The 23,380-nt window shown below is 34.7% G+C and overlaps 1 protein-coding gene across 4 annotated transcripts in view; it reads left to right on the forward strand.

The window, feature by feature from the left end:
- Positions 1–23,380, forward strand: part of LOC115220020 (pyruvate kinase PKM) — a 51,993-nt gene that overhangs the window by 25,619 nt on the left and 2,994 nt on the right. For 3 of the 4 annotated variants that reach the window (XM_029790331.2, XM_036509494.1, XM_036509496.1), the window contains exons 4-12: positions 5,937–6,028; positions 6,502–6,621; positions 8,979–9,165; positions 10,752–10,894; positions 11,003–11,130; positions 11,210–11,360; positions 12,566–12,718; positions 14,746–14,912; positions 18,481–18,599. In XM_029790331.2, coding sequence (XP_029646191.1) covers positions 5,937–6,028; positions 6,502–6,621; positions 8,979–9,165; positions 10,752–10,894; positions 11,003–11,130; positions 11,210–11,360; positions 12,566–12,718; positions 14,746–14,912; positions 18,481–18,599 — 1,260 coding nt within the window. Of the gene's footprint in view, positions 1–5,936; positions 6,029–6,501; positions 6,622–8,978; positions 9,166–10,751; positions 10,895–11,002; positions 11,131–11,209; positions 11,361–12,565; positions 12,719–14,745; positions 14,913–18,480; positions 18,600–20,321; positions 21,011–23,380 lie in introns of those variants that run through there. The other variant, XM_036509495.1, reaches the window with a different exon arrangement.

Consider the following 23,380-nt stretch of genomic DNA (forward strand, 5'->3'; position numbering starts at 1 on the left):
TAATTTGGTTGATGACAATTACTAGTATTTGTTAGTATAATAATAATGAAATTATTGTATACAGTGCTCAGGTGCACCACAACTTGTCAGAAAGTGTGTATAAAGTGTATGCAGTAATGTACAAATGTCTGGAAAGCGAACAATGTATGAGTCAGATACATGCCTGTGTGTGTGTGTATGGAGGAGAGAAAATCAGGTGTAGTGTTGCCGAATCTCAGAAAGCATGGAAGTTTTGAAGGATGCAGTGCTCCGACAACTAACAACTGATGCTGGCAGTCTGTTCCATGCTTCGGCAACTCACAGCGTGAAAAAATGTTTCCTAAAGTCATGGGAGCTGTGCTGTTTTCTGACTTTGTAAATATGTCCACGGGTGTTAGACGGGTGGAGTTTGAAAAGGTGCTCAGAGTTATTGTTTGTAAGATGGTTAATAATTTTATGGGTGTCTGCCAAATCAGCTGCCAGACGTCGGAGTTTCAATGTGTCCATGCCCAGGGAAGCATGTTTGCATCAGATGTCAGTAATATGCTTTGAATTGTCAACAGAATTGCTTTAGCCATTGCTTGCAAACATGTCAGAATAATTGCAATGGGTTGATGCACGTCACTATGGAATTGTTGTTGAGCAGTGTAGCAATGGTTTCACTTGATCCAGTGTTTATAGTGGAGGGTGGTAAATCTTTAAACTTTGATTTTAGAATTCTGTTAAATGGCTCATTTCTTTGGTGCAATTAGAGATAATCATCATCATTGTTCGACCGTGGTCGAGACAATGGAATTTACCATGCTACACCAGACTTCACGGTCCATCATAGCATTATGGAGGTCCTGTTGCTGGATGCCTGTATCCCTGGAGATTACATCAGGGTAGGAGAGTGTGTGCCTTCTGGTATCGCAAGCAGATGGCTTCCAGAGGAGAAGAGTAGAAATTGCCTTGTTTTCAGCTCTACAACAATGTCTAGCAAACTGGACCCTCCTACCTTTCACAAGAGATGACACAGGTGGTGGTTCCCCCCCCCCTTTACCCCTGAAGAGATAATAGCAATGGTTTAGTATACTGATAAACTCCTGGGGCTGTTCCTTGAATATAGAAATAGTGGAAACTTGGGAAAACACTGAAATTCCATGATGGTTTTCATCGTGTCTGAGAGTTGTGGAAGGTGCATGGCTTAGTGGTTAGGGTATTTGGCTCATCATAAGGTTGTGAGTTTGATTCCCTGCTGTGCAGTGTGCCTTTGAATACGACAGTTTATTTCCTGTTGCTCCAGTTCAGTCAGCTGGTAAAAAGGAGCAGTACCTGTGTTTCAAAGGGCCAGCCTTATCACATTGTGTCACACTGAATCTTCCTCAGAAATACGTTAAAGGTGTCTGTGGAGTGCTCAGCCATTTGCACATTAATTTCACTAGCAAGCTGTTCTATTGATTAGATCAACTGGAACCCTCATCATAACCGATGCCTTACAATTAAGAGAAAGGCACCAGATTTGTAAGTTTATATATGAAAACTATCATGAGATGTTGACTGTGCATTTTGATCATCAATAGGTAATCATATGCATTTCATGGAGATCAGACAAATTGATTAAAGACAAATTGATTGGGGCAAGTGAAATTGGAATCGAAATTGAACCAATCCTATGACTGGCACCCAGCAGTTGCCAATGCCACTGGACTGACTCCTGTGCAGGTGGCAAGTAAAGAAACACCGTTTCGACCCTGTGCTTGAGGAGACCTATTGAGTAGAGTACACCAACATCAAAAATCAATGGAAATTGTAGTTGTGATCCCTGTGCCGGTGGCACGTAAAAAACACCAATCCGATTGTGGCCATTGCCAGCCTCACCTGGCATGTAAAAAGCACCCACTACACTCATAGTGGTTGGCATTAGGAAGGGCATCCAGCTGTAGAAACACTGCCATATCAGACTGGAGCCTGGTGCAGCCTTCTGGCTCCCCAGATCCCGGTCGAACTGTCCAACCCATGCTAGCATGGAGAACGGACGTTAAACGATGATGATGATGATGATCCCTGAAGCATTAAAATCTTTTCACTGCATCTCTCTAATTAAACGGTAATCTCAAATACATGCAAATGAAATTTTTTTGTTTATTGTGAAAGGGATTTGGTAGAAAGCTTTCCTAATATCAAGTTTAGGAATTATTTTATTTGATGGAGAAAGAAAATTGGATATTTGTTGTTCACAGTAGTCCTTATGTGAAAAATGGATTTCAGGGCTCTGTGGAGCAGAGAGAACTAGTTGCTGTGATGGCGAAATAATTCTAAGAACATGTCTTTTCATTAAAATTAATTTTACCAAATTTAGTTGTTTAACTTGTCAGCACACTGGATCAGAGGCATTCCAGCTGAGATAATTCTGTTTTTATAAATCTAACTCTGCATTGTTCAGTATATCCCTATATGATTGCTATTGTGATTTGAGGAAAATTTGGTCATTTCTAAATGGTCAAGTGACTATGTAGTGGATGTCATATTGACTTGCAGATTTAGTCTGTAAAGGATAGTAGATTTGTGATTGGATTCTGTTTCTTCAGTAATTGTTGCTATGGTTACAGGATGGACTGTTGTGATTTCTCGACTCTGTGATTGAGCTAAACAACAATTCAAAGATCAGTGAAACAATTGTCTGACTGAGGAAGGTTGTCCAATTACAATAGACTTGGAAGTTGAATTGTACTAAGTTTCCGAAAGACACACCTAAGAAATATCTGCTGGAATTATAGGCATCACTTGAAGTTGAATGTAACGAGTATCTATTCAAATGCCTTGCTAGTTCATTATGAAAGATATATTGTTGTGGTTACTTAGGAAATATATTGTTGACCCTTAATGAAACAAAGAGAACATGTTACTTTTCTACCAATACTACTTTTGCATTTAGTCTGTTAATTATACTTTCATGCTTTTCAGCTAAATTTTAGCATAACAGATGTTCTGGTGAAGTGTTCCTGCTGTTACCATCCCATCTTTTATTTCATGCATGTTACATCTAGGACATTATGCTATGTGGAAGTTTTTTTAAAGTAGGACAGGATTTGAAGGGAATTTCGATGTTATTTCTATTAGTCAAACAAACGCTAGGTGATTGAGGCAGGCTACTTTGATGGGATGAGACCCAGTTTGAAGGGTGTAGATTTTTTTTTATAACTTAGTTTCGTTTTTCTCTAAGGTGGGAAATCTTGTGTTCAAGATGAGCTCAGCTTTTCTTTATCTAATCAAATTGTCAGTATGGGTTGAGAGTTTTAGAAAAAGGTTCTGATACATGACATTAGGAATATTTTTGGAATATTTAGTGTTAGAATCTGATGTTTGGAGATTTTGCATCTTTCAATAGATATTGATCAAGCTGTTCCAAATGCTGAAAAGATAAGTAGGTCACTGGAGGAATAAGGGAGCTTCAGCTCATATACATTCTCTAGTAGTAGGTAGGACTTGCATGGCAAGATCATATTTGGGTCATTTAGCAGTAATGTGTCTATTAAATGTAGTTCACCTTAGGTGAGCCAGTTGCAGATTTTGGCTCCAATATTGAATGGACTTAACCACTATGATAGTGATTCACTTTTGTTGACCAGTCTTAGTGTGTTCTACTATAGATTTCCAGCATGACTTTATCTTCTGGGTCGACTTAAATATGAACAATTTTGCAATGATAAAAAAAAAACTGAGATTACAGGAAAACACCAATTATATTAAGTAGAACCATGAACATCCAGATTGAGTTTATAACTCTAGTGTTGTTTGATTGAATCATAAAGTTTCTGAAGCTGAACTTTAATAATGCGATGAACCATGGGTAAATAGTTATTGCTTGATATGTGCTGGAATGAGCAGTGTGGCTGGAGATGGGAAATATCTTATGGGTGCAGTTTGCAAACAAAATACAAATAGTTTAATAGTTTTGTTACATAGTGAGTTGGGAAAGTTTGGGCAATTAAAAAAATTCTCACTAAGAATGCTTAAAATGTTAAAAAAAAACAACAAATTCAATTCTACGTCTTAAACATGTTTTGTTAAATACATTCACTACATTTTCTATATCTCCCAAAAAACTTCAATTGATGTTAGTTCTCTCTTATTTTCAGATTTTTAAGCCCTCCTTGAGGGAATTTTTGTCTGATAATTGAAGTTTTACATCTTACTATAATAAAAATGAGATCCTACTATAACAGTAATGATTAGTTGTGAGGCAGTTAACTGAATCAACCAACTGTGCCAACCATTTTAAGTGCTGGCTGTGAAGTTTTGTCATATGTTGCAAACTAGCAAGCATATTGGTTAGAGAGATGTTTTGACTTTTAGCAATCTACTGTTCAGTTCTGTTTATTTTATTCAATAGGTTTTGCTGAATAACTTGATTGGCTTCTTTGAAAAGCTTTGTAGTACAGTAATCCCTCGACTACGGCAGGTGTTACATTCCAAAACCCCTGCAATAGGTAAAAATCCACAAAGTAGAAACAGTACTGTACTGTAGATTTTAAAAAAATTATTTTTATAATTTGTATATATTTTATTATAAATGTAAAACGCTACAGAGGAGTCTATGCTTAAATAATAAACCGTGAAAGGTGAACCACAATATAGCAAGGGATTACTGTAAAAGACTTGAGCTTAGACTGTCTTTAACCCTTTTGTTACTGTATTTGTCATATATTGTGTTTCAATTAATTTTTAAAATAATGAAGAATTTAGTAAAATAACTTTATTTGGAACAAATTAACATTAAATTTTGATACGTATTAACTTAGATAAATTTAATCCTTTGGACTGGCTAAACCAGTCATATCGAGCCCTAAGATTCTACTGGTTTTCTGTTTAAACTGGCCAAATCTAGCTTATCACACCTACCCTACAAGTTTATTCTAAAAATAAACAATCACATAATCAAAATCTCAAAGTTAAAAGATATATAATTCATTCAAAGCAATGTGAATCAAGTATTACCTTTCACAGAGTAATTTGAATACTAAAGGTTAAAACAGCAAGTTTGAAAGATAGAACCAGGGGAAATTTTGGGTGGGTTGGTAGTTGGTATCAAAAGCTTGGTATAAATTAGTTTGCTAAATCTGTTCATTGTCTTAAAAAAAAAATGATGCTAATCCTAGATTAATTGATCAAGCAGAAGTATTTATCTGCCGATACAAGTAAATGCATGAATTTTCATTTGCTGCATTTGGGAGGGAAAATGGAATACAGTTGGCTGTAAAATATTTACCTTAGAAACAGCATACACATTATCAACTTCTTTTTTTTTTTTTTTTTTTTTTTTTATTAGGCTTTTCATCATTAGCAGTATGTACCTCTAATGTTAAGAATAACCCTGAAATTTTTCAAATTTGACTTCGAATTTCTAGTGATGATTAATCTGATGTACCATTGCTTTTCGGCTTGTTAAGTTCCTCATTTCTTACATTGTTGAAAATGTTATAAAGAGCTACTTAGACTCTACATAACTCACACATGTTGTAACAATCGCCAATGGATCTTATTGGAGTAGTATGTAGCAGACACAGGTGGGAAAAAATCTAGGATTTCTCTTGCAAGTGAAGCCTTAAATCAGTGGTTCCCAAACTTTTTCAGGCTGCTGCCCCTTTGGCACCTAGGCTGCATTCCAAGTGCTTCCTCCACTCACCACCACAAACATAGACCACTTTCTGTAGCAGATTCAAAACCACTGTATTTCATAAATAAAAATTGAACCTAATTAACCCATTATTCATTTTCGTTTACATCCTTCGCCACTTTTGACAATCCCATTATCACCCCACTTTCTTCAATGCTCCCCTTGGATCTTTCCCCTGCAAAGGGGCAGTACTGCCCACCTTGGGAACCACTGCTTTAAATGTTGGGTAGATAACAAAAAAATGAATCTTAAAATTTATAATAGTATATGCATATTACACATTTTATTTCACTTTCAGGCCCAGCTTGCAAAGATGTTGATTCTCTAAAGAAGATGATGATTGAAGGAATGGATGTTGCCAGACTTAATTTTTCTCATGGATCATATGAAGTAAATATCGGTTCTGTTTTTAACCTTTTAAATATTCATTTCAATGATAAAATTATTGCGATAATTTTAATCACACATGCAGGGTGTTTCAAATGTTTTGAGTCTGATAACGAAATAAAAATAGGTATTTTCTTTTCCTGCTGTTGTGTCCTTAAATATTTTAGTCTTACTTTTTTAACATCCCTTGTAAAACCTATTTCTTATTTTATTTTTAAGCAAATATATAAAATAATTTTAAGTTTTTACAAGTTAGAACTTTTATATTATGAATCTAATTTTTAGTCTGTAAAATAGTGGTTAACTCCTAATGTGTTTTGCTCTTTATTTTTTTATTTTTCTAAACATAAGAATATTGGAAAGGTATCTTCATGTTTCCCTTTATATCTGTTAATTTCACCATAAATACGCTAATATGTAAAACAATTACATTTCATGGAAAGATATATTTTACTGTTAAAAATTGTTTGTTTCAGTACCATGGTGAAACTATTAAGAATGTGAGAGAAGCTACCCAGAAGTTTGATAAACCGAAGATAATTGCTGTTGCACTGGATACAAAAGGACCCGAGATAAGAACAGGCCTTCTCAAGGGTGTAAGTTGAGTTTAAAATTATTGAGAACACGAGAAATGTAAACCATTTTCCAGCTGAATTTGTAGGACTGATAAGGCTTCATTTACAAAAATTAAAAATGAGTAGCTTATGTGAAAATGTGCAATGTTGATTTGGTGTGACAATTAATTTCTTGGTTTATTGTAGGCGGTTAACAACCGAGAGATTGAGCAAATGAAAGCAATTAATGTTGCATTATTTTGGTATCTGTTTTTGCAGACTTTTGAGACTCAATAAGATCCTCAAAGTCTGATCTTCATGACCTTTTCAGTCATGCACATAAGATCCTTTTTAGATGTAGTACATGGACTACACTATTCACTGTGACCATTTTTTCCTTTAAAATGGTTGTGATTTGATGGGATTTGGTTACTATTCGTAACAAGTCTAGTGATCCCTAATACTCTTTTACTGGCTCATTTGCTTTACTGTAGGATGTGGTCGTGACCATAGCAGGACAGTTGAGTGGATTTGATTGTAGTGCAATGGTTCTTTTGCCCCCATCATCATTGGTGTGCATATCAACACAGCTTTTAGGATGTTTAATTTTGTTTGATCATTTTGCTGGCATGGGTTGATAATTTTGTTATTGTGTTTGTCTGAAAAGACATAATATACATGCAGGTATCACAATCAATCATTCTATTTAGGCTGCAGAGTATTGTGAAACAACAAGGGAATTTCTGTGGTTGTTCTATCTGCTAGAAATAGCAACCAAATTTCCATCAAATCATGCTTGTCTTTGAAAAGGACACATTGCATAACATGGGCCTAGGTACCCTACACATGAAAAAAAGCAATGATGACAATGCTCTTGATCGTAAAGCTGCTTGATCAGGGCTAACTTGGGGCTAAACAACAATCTTAAGACTTCCAAACAGCATTATTGAGGAAACTTCAGTGTGCACAATACATTCTGATGATACAAAAATAGCTCTTCCCTTAACCCTTCCACAGACATTAAATTCTGGATACATGGCTGAAATATACACCACACCACGCATTAATTTTATATATACACATTAGCAAATTGCTAAATCATCCAATTATTTGGATGACAAAAACATAAATGCTAATGGTGAAGCGAGTCCAGAAGGGGCCAAAGGCAAGCTGGCTTAACTGATGAGGCAACAGGAAATTGCTGAAACTGATGCATCAGTATTAAGCATTCTTGATTGGCATTTTTCGGATGATTATTATAATAATAATAATAATGAAATTATTGTATACAGTGCTCTTGTCAAACTGGAGGATACCCCTGCTCCAGATCGATTTGCTGTCTTGCAGACTTTGACATATTTTCTGTTATTTGTTCTGTACCAGCCGCATTGTGGTTTCTGCAATTAGAGAGGATGGGGAACTTAGTTTTCTTTCTTTCTTTCTTCTTGTTCCATCTTTTTGCATCAGCCTTCATGTTTTTCTTATTTTCTCCCTGTCCAGTGCCCTAATTTTTTAAAATATATTTAACACATAAACTGAGCCTGACATGGTGTGTTTTATAAATATGCCTATTTAAGGTTACATAAAAGCATGAAACTATCAGTAGCTCTTATGATAGCATGCTCTTAAGGTAGTGAGTGGCTATAACTACATGCCCTACTGGGTATGTAGTTATAGCCTAAATCTGAATTGACATTTACTGCATTAGGTAGCTATTATATTAAGAATTTTGCATATACCATAATTAATTCTCTAATATTTTGAAAAAAAAGAACGAAAAAAAAAAACTATCTAACAACGTTATTTCCAGTTTAGCATAGTTGGAAAATCTAGGATTCTGCCTTTTCCATCAGGAATGTGAGCAGGTAGTTTTGATTTATTTTAATTTTTTTTTTTTTCAATTCAATTCAATTTTTATTGGCTCAAAAAGCAAAAGCCATGTAGGGGTACAGGGAGTTATGTACAGGGAGGGTGGTCATACAAAGAGTTCAGGCCATTTCTGGTCAAGAGAGACTTTGAACCGAGCGGTCGTCGGCATCTTCACTATCTCGTCCGGCAGCTTATTCCACGAATCCACAACCCGGACGGAGAAAGCCCCTCTCCTTCGATTGAGATGAAATCGTTGTAGATAGACCTTTGCGGAGTGACCCCGCAGCCCATGCTCTGGAGCAGGAGTGAAGAACAGCTCTTTCGAGAGGTTACACTTTCCACTTATGATGTTTGAATGTCCCTTGATTAAGTTCCTTATCACTTGATGAATACTTAAATTTCTCAGATATTTTCAGAATATTAGTTGTAAATATTGACTATAGATAATGAAAGTATATACAGTTTTGTTTTTCATTGATGATTGTTTTGATGTTTTTGAATACTTATTAATGACTTAAAATTGTTTTCAGGGTCCCTCAGCTGAAGTGTCTTTGAAAACGGGAGCAAAAATAAAGATTACAACAAATGAGAGTGCTATGGAGGCTTGTGATGAAAATACTTTGTATGTTGATTACAAAAACATTACCAAAGTCATGAAAGTAGGATCTCGAATGTACATTGATGATGGCTTAATTTCTGTTATTGTTAAAAACATGGGTAATATTTTTATTTGATTTTTATATTCTATCATATTTAGAAATCCAAGAATCTGTAGTACTCTTAAAAACAAAACGTTATTTTGATGTTTCTTATATAAGTGCCATAAAACTTGAAAGATTTATTTGTCAGTGCTTCTAATCTTCATAAACACATTGGATTGATTTGTGTTAGAATATATTGATCAAAAATAAAGCTGTGATAGAGAAAAGAGACGAATGATATATAATGGGAAATGGTTGTGGAAGAGTTTGGTTAATTGAAGGTGAAATAAATTAGCATTTATCAGCATTGAAAGAAAATGGCTTTTTTTTATATCTAAAGTGAGAAGAATAGAAAGATGGAAATACTATGAGTGTAATTATAAAAAAAAGAATGCAAAACATTAATAAAAAACAAATGTTTTTAACATCAGCATATAAATATTGATGGGTAATTATTCTCGTAGAATACTTTGAAGTATTTTATTTTCATAAGTTTCTCTGAAGTTCACTGGTTTAAGATCAATGAACCTTTAACTTGATTTTGGTTCCTTTGTTCTGGTCCACTGGAGGATTTTATATTTACCAGGGTCTCACTATGCTATTGACCATTAACTGCTTTTACAGCTGGTTATTCCTTATCAGTTCAAAATAGGAACAGCACTTATTTCCAGCTTGATAACATTAAACAAAGTATATTTTTTTTTAATTTGCATTTGTTTTTCCTCAGTCAGGCAACTGCAAAAGAAGTATTTAGTTAAGAACAAACTGTTGTACTTGGCATTTGTTGATCTAGAGAAAACCTTTGACAGGGTACCCCACTCTGTGATATAGTGGTCCTTGAGAAAGCTAGGGATAGATGAATGGCTTGTGAAAGCTCTATAGTACAGGAATGCTGGTAGTAAGTTAAGAGTTGGCCATGGGTACACTAAGGAATTTAATGTACAGGTCAGTGTTCACCAAGGGTCAGTTCTCAGCCCCCTCCTATTCATCTTCCTCTAGGCCATAACAGAGGAATTTAAGATTGGAAGCCCATGGCAACGCCTATATTGCTGATCTTGCCCTTGTAGCTGAATTTGTAACAGAATTAGAAAAGAAATTCCAGATGTGGAAACAGAACTTGCAATCTAAGCATCTTAGTAAACTTAGCAAAAAATAAGGTCCTAGTGAGCAAAAATCAGAGAGGACCTTTCACCCATCAGGTAAATGGCCTGGCTTGGTATATAGGAAGGGTGTACGCAGAAATTCCTTTTGGTATACCCAGTGCAAGCCGTGGACACGCAAAAGGTGCAGTGGAATAGTTGGAAGATTAACGGAGAAAGTGTTCATACTTGGAAGACGTATGGGAGACATAAAGACCACAGATACACGGGAAACTGATATCCTTAAATATCCCGGTGACTTTCTGGAAGTTTTAGATAATTTTTGCTACCCAGGTAACCTAGCAGTGGAGGAGGTTGTACAGAAAATGTAATTGATAGAATAAAAATAGGATGAAAAAAGTTCAGAGAGCTTTTACCAAAAGTCTTCCTCTCCAAGTGAAGGGAAGGGAAGGTTGTATGATGCATGTAGGCCCTGGTTAAACTTGGTATCTTTAAATTGTAGGTTCTGACTATATGGATTGTGAAATTGAAAATGGTGGTGACCTTGGTAGTAAGAAAGGCTGCAATTTACCTGGAGTTCCTGTTGATTTGCCTGCTGTATCAGAAAAAGATAAACAAGATTTGCTATTCGGTGTAGAACAAGACGTATGTAATTTTTTTTTTTTTTTTTTTTTCTTCCAGAGTTTAATATTGAATATTGGTTTATTTTACAAAATCTTGACACTTTCTCAATTTAATTCGTTTGTTATTTAGGTTGATATGGTGTTTGCTTCTTTTATAAGAAGTGCTGATGGTGTTCGAGAAATCAGAAAAATTCTTGGAGAGAAAGGAAAAGACATTAAAATTTTTGTGAAAATTGAAAACCACCAAGGCGTGAAAAAGTAATTATTTCAAATTAAATTTTTTGCTTCCCCATCAGTTTGTTGAACATCTTTGACAATTTTATTTCTTCTGTTTCAGCTTTGATGAAATTTTGAAGGAAACTGATGGGGTCATGGTTGCGCGTGGTGATTTGGGTATTGAGATTCCTCCTGAAAAAGTGTTTTTAGCCCAGAAGATGATGATAGCTAAATGCAACAAAGCTGGTAAACCTGTTATTTGTGCCACTCAGGTATGTATGTACATAATTGTTTGGTGTCTTTCATTATATAACCACTAAAATTGTTTTGTTTGCAGATCAAAAGTCATCAGTTCAGAATGTTCCATAGACATTAAATGTAATATTTCACTGTCCTACCCTGATGTAATCTCCAGGATACAGGCATTCAGAAACAGGACCTCCGTAATGCTATGATGGACCATGAAGTCTAGCGTAACATAGTAAATTCCATTGTCTCGACCATGGTCGAACAATGATGATGAATATTTCAGCCTATTGGGATAGAAAATAAATACTAGTTGCAATTAACGGTTCATTTAACTCCAGGAAGCTCTTAAAATTATCTTCAATTTAGAAAACTCATTCAGCCAGCTTTATCAATCTTATTTACTTTTAGCTTTAGTCTCTTTTGTTTATTTCTCTTAATGCAGACAATTCTATAATTATCTGATAATTCTTAAATCAAATGTTTTACCTGACATTTGTCAGCCTTTCAATTTAGTTTCAGTAAATTTTTGTTTTCTTGCTCACATCTATATATTTTCTTGGACATTAGCTGTTAACTATTTAAACTTAATTTGTCACAAGTTATCACACCAAGTGTAGTTTTATAGGCTTTGAAAATTCCATATCTGTTATTTATTTTGCTATCAAAACGAATTGTATTGTTGATACATTTAATTTGTACTGAATATATGCCTTTCAGTTCCAGTATCAATTATATCCTTCGCAAATATAAGGACACAGGAAATGTGTCAAAGCCGACAGGAAGCGTCGATGCTTCCTAAGGCTATATAGGAGTGATGTAATTCCCTTTACGGGACTGTCACGTTATGTTGACAGTATACAACCACTATCGCTCCACCACCACTCATGTCTCTTTGAGACATTTAGAAATTCAATATTTCTAATTATAATATTGTTTCAAGGAAATACTTTAGGTTGTTATTGCCAGGAATTAACCAAAGCTTTGTGAATGAAATTTGTTTGACGGAAGCTGCCTGTTGAAGAGATCCGTCTCTATTCTTACCTGGTTTAACACTGCCAGTTAGCCCTTGTATTCAGGTCTTTCACAAAGTTCACTCTGTAGCAAGCATTCAGGCAGATCTGTGTATGCATCCAAGTTAGAAAAGCTTATATATAAAGTAAATATTTTTTTTTTTTTTCGTTATTGAGGTTGCTTACATTTCACAGAGATGATCAATTTATTTTATCAGATGTTGGAAAGTATGGTGAAGAAACCACGTCCAACTCGAGCTGAAGCTGGTGATGTTGCAAATGCTGTTCTGGATGGTGCAGACTGTGTTATGTTGTCAGGAGAAACTGCCAAAGGCTCCTATCCTTTGGATGCTGTTCGTATGATGGCTAAAGTAGGTGTTGATTGATAATGTTCAAAGCTATTTTATGATTTGTTATTAGTATTTTTGTTGATTAGTATTTTTACAATTTTAATAAATTTGCCAAATTTTGTACGTTTAAAAAAATTTTTTTTTTTAACCATGTTAGGTGATAGACATAATCTGTTTCCTAGTTAAACATAACCTTTGTTTTAGCAGCTGTCTTTGTTGCAAACATTTGGGCTAGGTCAGAGAGTAACTTCCTCCCTTAAAGCTACGCTTTTGGGCACAAGCACAAGCAGGGCTGTTATAGGGTGCTAACCTGGCTGTGTAGTTAAGAAGTTGACTTTAAAACCACATGATTTGGGGTTTGCTCTAACTGTATGGACACTGTTGGCAGGTGTCCATTGCTGTAGCCACACATTGACTAATAGCTTGTGAGTGAAATTTAGTAGGTAGAAACTGGAAAAAACCCCATTATGTATGTGTTTGTGTTACTGTGTATTTCCTTTATCTTGATAAGTACATGCTTATTCTAAAGAAAACACTACCCTTCATACATATGGTATTATTTGTTTGCAATCTTATGTGGAAGCATGCCTGGGCTGTTTATTGTTTGGTTAGACCGTGGTTAATGTTACCTTACTTGGGTGACAGTCGGTGATAGTTCAAGCATCAAGCCATAGAAAATTCTGCCTCCATGTAGTCTCATGTGACTTGTGCAAGCATGGGAAAAGAAATGTTGAAATGCTAATGATGAAAATGAGTTTATCAAAATTGGTTAACATTGTAAATTGTGGTCACTGTAGACGTTATCCATAGCCTGTTTATTCATTCAAAATCTTTGCTGCTGTCATCTAGGATGTAGTAAGCACTGCTAAGGCTATGGTTCATGGAGGTCTATCAAGACAAACTTAACAACGGTCACTTGCTCCACAATGGATGCCTTATTTAATTTTTGTATTTCAAATTTCTCTCCCCTGCTATAATGAAGCTTAATATTATTTTGTCTCTCTACATCTACTTAGTCATTCAGTAAATTCTTTCCTCATTGTCTACATGTGTTTTGGTTCAGGCATAATTGTTTAGCTGACGAATTCAAGTTATAATAACATTCGTCTGGCTTGAGTTCACCAAGCAATGCTTTGAGCATCCTATTCTTGGGGGAAGAAATACTGCAAACAAGATTAACCCTTTCGTTACCAACCCGACTGAAACTGGCTCTGGCTCTGAATACAAATGTCTTGTTTTCATAGATTTTGAATTAAAATCTTCCACGAAACCTTAGTCACAACTTATGTTCCTAACACTAGCTTAATGATAACTAAGTTATTTTACTAAATTCTTTGTCATATTTAAAATAATTGAAGGAAACACAGAGCATCTCAAAATAAATACAGTAACAAAAGGGTTGAAGATAAGGACTTCTGGGCTGAGTTTGATGGCAAACAATGGCTGATGGAGTACTTTTGGAAGGAAGAACCCTCCATGTTGAGAAACAGTGAGCTGCTATGAAAACATTCCTGAAAGGAGAGGCTAGGAATGAGTTTGAGAGAAAGGTGGCCAAATGGATAGAGGAGAGTATTTCTATTTTATAGAAAGAAGTGAAGAAGATTATGTTGGCAATAGTCAGGCTGAAAAAGAATAAAATCTGGCCAGTGCTAGACTTTTAGGAGCTGGAGGAGTGCATATCATGTCATACAGGCCGTGAGCCGGGAGCTATGATCGTTGGTATATCTGCAGTTCCACTTAACCTTTCTCTTGGTTTAAACTATCACCTGCCCCTTGGGTATCTTTTAATGGTTCACACTACTGCAAACATTCAGAGCAGGTTTCTAGTCTGAGAATAACTTCATATTATGATGCACTGCTTTTTTTTCCTTTGACATGTTCCTCAGTCTCAGATTTGTTCCTTTTTAAATATAGACTTAATGTACATTAAAATTTTCATTATAGAAAACCTTAGCAGTGTAACTGTATTATTCTCAGTTATGTAAATTTAAAGAATTTTTATCTTCCAATATGATTAATACTGTTGTTGTTCTATGTATTTTTCAAAGATTGCTCGTGAAGCTGAATCTGCTGTGTTTCATAGTCAACTGTTTGAAGAACTCAGACGTCAGACACCAACTCCAACAGATGCTACCCACACCGTTGCAATTGCAGCTGTTGAAGCTTCATTCAAGTGTCATGCTGCTGCTATCATTGTTATTACAACAACTGGAAGGTCAGTAATATCAAAAAGTTTTGTAGCTTTGAATGATGAATGAAAATATATTGGCTCTCTCTCTTTCTCTCTCCCCACTCCACCTTCGGCGTAGGTTACACATTAGTGACTTCAAACTACAGGCACAAAGGATTCTAAGAAGCAAGCCAATTTGGAAAAGGATTATCCGGAAGCTTCAGTCTCTTTTGAAGAGACATCCTAACTGAAGCATTTAATGAGGAGGAGGAGGAGTTACTGATTTGTAACATCGAGGATAACTGGATGTTCCTACAAGACAACTTACTGAAAGCCACAGACCAAGTTTGTGGTTAGCCCCAACCAAACCTAGGGTGACGTGGTGATGGAACTGTGGTTGACAGGAACATTAAAGCAAAGAAACATGCTTGGAAGGACTGTTAGTGTGGCAGTAGCAAGAAGGCAGCTAGAAGGGAATCTAGAAAGGGTGGTGAGCTGGCAGAATCGTTAGCACGCTGTGCGAAATGATTAGCAGTATTTCGTCTGCTGCTACGTTCTGGATTCAAATTCCACCAAGGTCGATTTTGCCTTCCATCCTTTTGGGATCGATTAAATAATTACCAGTTACGCACTGGGGCGATATGATCGACTTAATCCCTTTCTCTATCCTTGTTTGTCCCCTCTGTTTAGCCCCTTGTGGGCAATAAAGAAATAAGGGAATCTAGGAGGCAGGTATACTTAGCTAGGGGTGAAGCAGAAAGGAAGAAGTTTGCCATGTTCTGTGGAGTGAGGACCAGCAATTTCAAGTGTTTTGGTTTGCAAGATAGTGTGCCAGGGAAACTTGTGATGTTGGAGAGAAGTATTTGCATGGATGATGATTCATTTGCAGTTAGTAGAACTTCCAAGCCTCTTTCTTTGCAGAGTCACTATGAAAGGCTGCTAAATGTGGTGAACTCATGGGAGAAGGAGAATCTGAATAGAAGTAGCATGGTAGATAAGGCCATGAAGGATATGAAGACCAGGAAAGCTCCCAGTCCATCAGGCAGTGTGGGTTATGGTCTAGTCACCCATATAGTTAATTGAGTTGTACACGAGGGAATCATCCCAATGACTGTAGCAGCACCATAGTTGATTGGTACAAAGGTAAAGGTGACACTTTAGACAGACATAAATACAGAGGATCAGGTGATGAAAGTGATTGAGAGGGTCATAGCCCAACTAACTTGGAAAAGGTGCAATAAACACTATAAACATACAGAAGATTGATTCTATCAAATGCCAGAAGCGACACCTAGAAGTAGTTGAAAGCTTCTGTTGTCTAGGTGACCAAGTCTGCTGTGGAGGTAGATGCGCCAAGAATGTAGCTGCTAGAATAAGAATAGGCTGGGCAAAGTTCAGAGAGCTTCTACCTTTGTTGGTAGCAAAGGACCTCTTCCTCAGAATGAAAGGCAGATTGTATGATGTTTGAGTGAGAACAGCCATGTTATATGGCAGTGAAAGTGGAGCCGTGACTGCAGAGACATGTGAAGGCTTGAAAGAACCGAAGTTAGCATGCTTCGCTGGATGTGCAACGTCAGTGTGCATGTACGAGAGAGAAAAATTGGGCATAAGAGACAGCTGTGCTGGTATGGTCAAGTACAGTTGTGTAAAGATGTGCCAATCTCTATGGAGGAAACTTGTGATAGAGGTAGACCCAGGAAGACGTAGGATAAGGTGGTGAAGCATGATCTTTGAATGTTGGGCCTTATGCAGGTGATGATAAATGGAGAACTTTGATGTGTTGTGCTTAAGACATGTCAAGCCATGTGAAATCAGTCACGGCCAATGCCGGTGTAATGCAACAGGCACCTGTACTGGTGGCACATAAGGGCACCTGTGCCAGTGGCACGTATGAAGCACCCATTAAACTCTGTGTTCGGAAGGGCATCCAGCTGTAGAAGCGGGTACAGCTCTCTGGTTTACCAGTTCCAGTTAAACCATCTAACCCATGCCAACATGGAAAGCAGATGCTAACTGATAATGATTTTATATATATATATATATATATATATATATATATATAATGGAGTATGTCACAAACCTTTGCTCTTTACTTTTTCAGTCTATAGACTGTGGCCATGCTGGGGCACTGTTTTGAATTTTTAACTGAATGAATAGACCACAGTACTTTTTTTTTTTTTTTCAAACCTTGGTGCTTATTCTATCAGTCTCTTTTGCTAAAAATAGGCAATTCTCTCACAAGTCATATCCTGTCCTTAAAAACACAAGGACTACATTAGACAATGGTGTTCTAGATAGGTTTCCTGAGAAGATGGATGATTACAGGTCTGTTAAATGTGGACTGAACAACAACAGACAATGTATGTTCTTTTAAAACCATCTTAACTAATCTCAAATATCGTTCTTAAATTCTCCGACAGATAAAATCTAATCTGTAAACTGAGGAGTTTCCTTGAAAAGAAATTAGTTTTTACAGGCTTTGAGAATAATGAGGAAGTGATTAACATCAAAATTTGAAACTTGTTAAATATTTTTCTACTGCTTAGCTTCAAAACCTTGCAGGTATTTATTTGCATCTACTTGTATTTTCTCAGCAAACTGCAGAACATACTTTCCTTTCAAATGACCTGTTTTGCTGATAGTTCTAAAATCTAGTCTTTGGTGATGGTAAATAGACTTTTGTTTACTGCCCTACTCATCTATAGAAAACTGAAGTCATGGCTTTTCTTTTAATTAGAAACAATTACCAGATTATTTTGATCATTTCGTTTTTTCCTTTGCATGAGAAAACTTTAGTGTTCAAATTATTCTGCCAAATGCAATGCTTATGTATTCACATTTTGAATTTATCATGCATTATCCCATAGTTTTGGGATTTTGATGTTGTGAATGTTTATTTTTAGAATTACATTGTAGGGTAGGTGTGAGAGGCCATATCTAGCCAGTTTGAACACAAAACAGGTAGAACATTTGGGCTGGATCTGGCTGGTTTAAATGCTAAAGGGTTAATGACTGTTAAAATCTGAAAGATCTAATTTAGTAAACTAAATAAAATTTTCAGATTTAACTATTGCAAATAAAATGTTACCTATTACATTGCTTCTACCCTTGTATTGCTGCTATATATATATATATACTCTTTTACTTGTTTCAGTCATTTGACTGCGGCCATGCTGGAGCACCGCCTTTAGTCGAGCAAATCGACCCAAGGACTTATTCTTTGTAAGCCCAGTACTTATTCTATCGGTCTCTTTTGCCGAACCGCTAAGTGACGGGGACGTAAACACACCAGCATCTGTTGTCAAGCAATGCTAGGGGAACAAACACGGACACACAAACATATACGCACACGCACAGGCTTCTTTCAGTTTCCGTCTACCAAATCCACTCACAAGGCATTGGTCAGCCCGGGACTATAGCAGAAGACACTTGCCCAAGATGCCACGCAGTGGGACTGAACCCGGAACCATGTGGTTGGTAAGCAAGCTACTTACCACACAGCCACTCCTACGCCTATATATATTTATGAACTGCAATAACTTTTCATTCAAATGTGTCTTGAAAATCAGTAGCAGTTGTAAGTTTTGTTATATATTTTTTTTGCATTTTTTAGGTCAGCTCATCTTATTTCTGCCTATCGTCCACGTTGTCCAATCCTGGCTGTTACTAGAACTGCACAGGTTGCTCGCCAGGCTCACATGTATAGAGGGATTATTCCAATTTATTATGAAGGTAAGTTAACCCTCAGTTGAATGCTTAAACTATGCAAGATACACATATAATTTTGTTTATTCTTAGAGATTCTACTACTTTTAGAACCCACTAACACAATGAACTTATTGTTAAAATGCATGTGAACAAAGCACTGCGTCTTGTTAAACAGGGAAAATACCAAAGTAATTAAGAAAAAAATATTAATTAATGGCAAATAGGTTTATGAATACATTTGTAGTGTAGATATTTTCCCCATTAAGATGATTGCTTTTAGAAGCCAGTAAAAGCAAACTAATTTGTTATAAAGTCATTAGATCTGACAAAATGGTTACCTTAGATATGAGTTTAGAAGTTTCAAGCTTAATTAAATTTGTTGGTGATATCGATTTTTCTATTATACAAGCAAGACTTGCCCACCATGGAAGGCTGAAAACCTGAGTTCACTCAATTTGTTATTGAATCCTCAGTCTGCCTAATATAGAATGTTTAGTTGGAACTTGGTATTTTATTAGCTTGTCTGAACTTGGAATATTGGTTGGTTTATGAAGGAAGATTTGAATATCAAATTGCATTAAAGGCACTTTTTTTTATTAGTGCCTATCATGAACTTTTTTGTATTGCAACATGGATCAGTACCTTGGGTATGTGATGAAACTTGAATAACACTAGGCTGGTGAAACGAATTGATGAGCTTCAATAAAGTTTCATATTGGTAAAGGGGATGATGGAAATGGCTAGTAAATGTGGAAAGAATCTTGAACAAGTAAAAGTTAACCAATTTGTTGTAGGAATTACTCCATAATTTTAGCATTTCTCTTGAGTTGTGATATTAGTTGAAGGGTTACTATATATTTAGAATTTAATTTCTTTACAAAATTACAATTCATTTCCATTCTTAAGTGAACATGAAAAATTCCTTTTCACCACAAGGTTTGAAGTTTGGTTTCATTTAATGTTCTGGTTGAATCAATTGTTAACAAGTTCAGTAAACTAAATTTTGATCATTGTAGAATGTTGCTACATTCAAAAGAAAAGTTATTACTTTCATTACATTAAATCAGTTTCTAATACATCCAAATATATGTTTATCTTTTTCCACGGTAATTCTTTAGGAATTTGAGAAAATATTATTTAAATACTATTAGCTGTGTATCATTTGATTTGAGAGTTTGTAATATATTTGTTTCACATTGTTTTTTCTTTTTAACATTTTCAATAAATGATTTCAGTTTAAAAAATGTTTAAGTTATATATTTTTATTTTGTAGAATATTATTAGTAAGGGGATATTCCATTTCTCCTACATGTTCCTGGTAAAATTTCTATTCTAAAAGCAAATTATAATTTCTTCATTTAGTTTCATTCCAACAATTGTCATCACTGTTATTATAGTTAAGATTATTATTTTCATTCTTAATTTATCTTGCATAAAATTTTAAGTTCAATTTCAAAAGGTCCAGATTTTTAAAAAATAAGTTTGCTTTAAAATCTTGAAAATATAAAGAAAAGTGATGAATTACAAAAACCTAATGAAACATTATATATATCATATTGTTTCAACTACTTAAACAGTTGTTTAGCATCACCCTTTGTGTGCTGCCCATTATTTTCTTTTCCTTATGCCTGTGTGATGTTTTATACATATTTGCATGAATTTGATTATTTTATGAAATAAATACACTTAATGCATTTACTTGTAAGCATTTCTAGGTCTTATGCTCTGTTTAAATTTCCTACACAGAGAAAAGAGACAGTCAATGGACTGAGGATGTTGATAAACGCATTCAGAGAGCTCTGGAAGCTGGGCATGACCATGGGTTTATCTTCAAGGGAGTTCCTCTAGTGATTGTGACTGGTTGGAAATCTGGTTCAGGCTTCACTAACACGCTGAGACTTATCAATGCACCCGGCAGAGATGAAATGACTCCTATTATGGCCAGTCACTTTTGAACGATGTGATTTTGATGATGCTGGGTTGCCAGTTCTTTAGAGACTTACTCTAAACTCCTGTTTCAATTTAGTGACCTTTTTTTCTTATATAGAATAACAGATGTCTACCCTGTCTTAAATAGGGACTTACTTTGTAGTAAATACAATCATGTACTTATCCTTTCCATGAAAAGTGTGACTATAAAATTAAGTGATTTTAGTAATACCTTTTGACTACTTCTGCAGCAACATCTAAAATATTAAGTATAATAATACTTGGAGCTTTCGTTTCTCAATTTTTCATTTCTTTCTATGCTAATCCCGATGGTGATTTCATTGTTTTTACTTTCAAGATGAAGGTTTACATAAATTTCTGTACAAGAAACTTTCATTGCTAAGAATTTTTGAAAAGAAATAATCATGTCTAATAGAAAAAAATAACGATCTGAAGCAAAATAACACAGTTGTTAACATGAATAACTTGTTCTAATATAACATTAGTTCAACTTCCAAAATTATTTTGTATTTAAAGCTGTTTAAAGACTCAAAATCTACAATGTGTTATACTCCTGCAAGTATTTCATTTGTTTGATTCATTTGTTTTTTGTTTTTTTTTTTTTTTCAACTGGGACCAGAATTTATAAAATTTCAAAATGCAGTTTTGAAATTTTGAGCTACATGGTTCCTTTGTAATTTTGTAAACTAAAAAATATTTCATATTTTAGTTGATACTCATTGAATACGACAAATATAACCCAATATATTTGGCAAATCTAATGTAAAATATCTTAGTTATAGAATTTATTGTAGTACGTTTCCTGAATATGAAGTATAAGTTGAGCTAATTATTTCATATATTTAAAACTCATGAATAGATTTTTCTTTCAAAAGTCTTGTAGGAATACTTTCTATTTGTTTTAGTTTTTAATTTTGATGTTTTAGGACATTTTTTCTTTGTTTTATGAAATCTTCATTTTTGAGATACAATATTTCAATAAATTGTAGATTTGTTTGTGTCTAAAATGGTTTGTTAAATTGTTAATAAATGTGTGCAAATACTTTTTTAGTCGTCCTTGTCATTTATCCCTTATTTATTTTGTTTTTTTTTTTCTCTTTGAAACTGACAATTTTAATCCCATTTTAAAATCTACCTCCTTCTGCTTGGAAGTGCTTTTGGCTAACATTTAACTTTGGTTAACTAATTGGTTACTGGTCTTTTTCCTGCAATGTCTACCCAGAAAGCTTTAATTTTCTGCTGTCTCTAACATTCCTTTTCCCAACCTATTCTTCATCTATTTAGGTCAGTAAAAGAGAAATTAAATTTTAACAATTTGAAATGTTTCTTTAATTTTTGTAAATATAGTGGACTGGAAAAATGCATCAACAAATGGTTGCAAGCATAACTGAGATTAAATTCTCTTCACAACAATATGGTAACGGGTTTGATCCCACTTTGCTGCACCATGGGCAAGTGTCTGAGGGAAATTTCTGGAGAAAAAAACTATGCAGATGCCTGTTATGTGTATATTTTTTATTTGTCTTTTGGAAATTCTTTGATGTTTTACTTTGTAAGGGGAGGTAAGTTTCTTAGTGGGAATGGATGGTGGCGCTATTAGGACCTCAATTATTTGTTACATAAAATGAATGCTAAACTTAGAATTAAGCTTGATATAAATTGTCTGTTGGTGTTTCCTCAACATAGTTACTTATATATATATATATATATATATATATATATATATATATATATATATATATATATATATATATATAAAAATTGTGTGGATAATACATTTGAAATTCATTAACAAATGTTACTTATGATGTACATTGTACAAAAGCTGAGATTTATAGAATTAATTAAAAAACAAATTAATTGAAATATATACACAAGTATTTGTATTTCAAAATTCACTAATACACCTATGACATTCTTATTTATTGACTTTCAATGAGTAAGAAAGTAGTGTGGGATTATTAAATCTTATGACAATTTGAAGCTTCAGGTGTGAAATTCTGGCTTTTTATGTTAGTAAATGGAGTTCTTTTAAAAAAGGAATTCGAGAACGGTAAATTATTTCATGTTTACCTGTTGGTTAATATAATTCTCTACTTTATATTTCTTGAAGACGAGGAAATATTCTTTCTTTATTGCTTTTGAAACTAAAAATTAACATTCTCAAATTAAAATTGTTGCTTGAATCTAATACTTTATATGCACTTTCTGACAAGTTGTGGTGCACCTGAGCACTGTATACAATAATTTCATTATTAATATTAATATATTTTTAAAATTTCTAATGTATGCAATTTCTGGTGCTCCACGTGTATGGCTACCATTATTAGTGTTGTATTCCATGAGAAAAACCGGTTTAAGTAATGAAAACAATGCAGCAGGTTCTGCTTGTTGCCTCATCTTTTTGATTCCATTATACTTCATAAGACCAGATATCTTTTGCTGTTCTGGGTTTTGGATCTATACCTAACCTATTGTAAGGATCTCTTGGTAAGTCATTTCACTCATTCATCATTGTTTTACATTTGTCTATCATTTTTACTTTCATGGTGATCCTTCTTTGATAGTAGTACACATGGACACAGTGGCAAAATGTTTCTTAAATTGTTTTTTTTTAATGGCATTGGTCTTTCAAGATGTATTATTTATAGGTTATTTTTTAAAAATATATGCATATCTGATGTTTTAGGTATATTTAATAAACATTAATTTTTAATTATCTTCATATATATATATATATATATTATATATATATATATATATATGATGTATTGTTGGTTACCAACGTCGCTTCACTGGCACCTGTGCCGGTGGGCACGTGTAAAAAGATTCAAGCAAGGTCATTGCCAGTGCAG

This window comes from Octopus sinensis, linkage group LG15 (assembly GCF_006345805.1).
Source record: "Octopus sinensis linkage group LG15, ASM634580v1, whole genome shotgun sequence".
Lineage (NCBI taxonomy): Eukaryota > Metazoa > Mollusca > Cephalopoda > Octopoda > Octopodidae > Octopus > Octopus sinensis.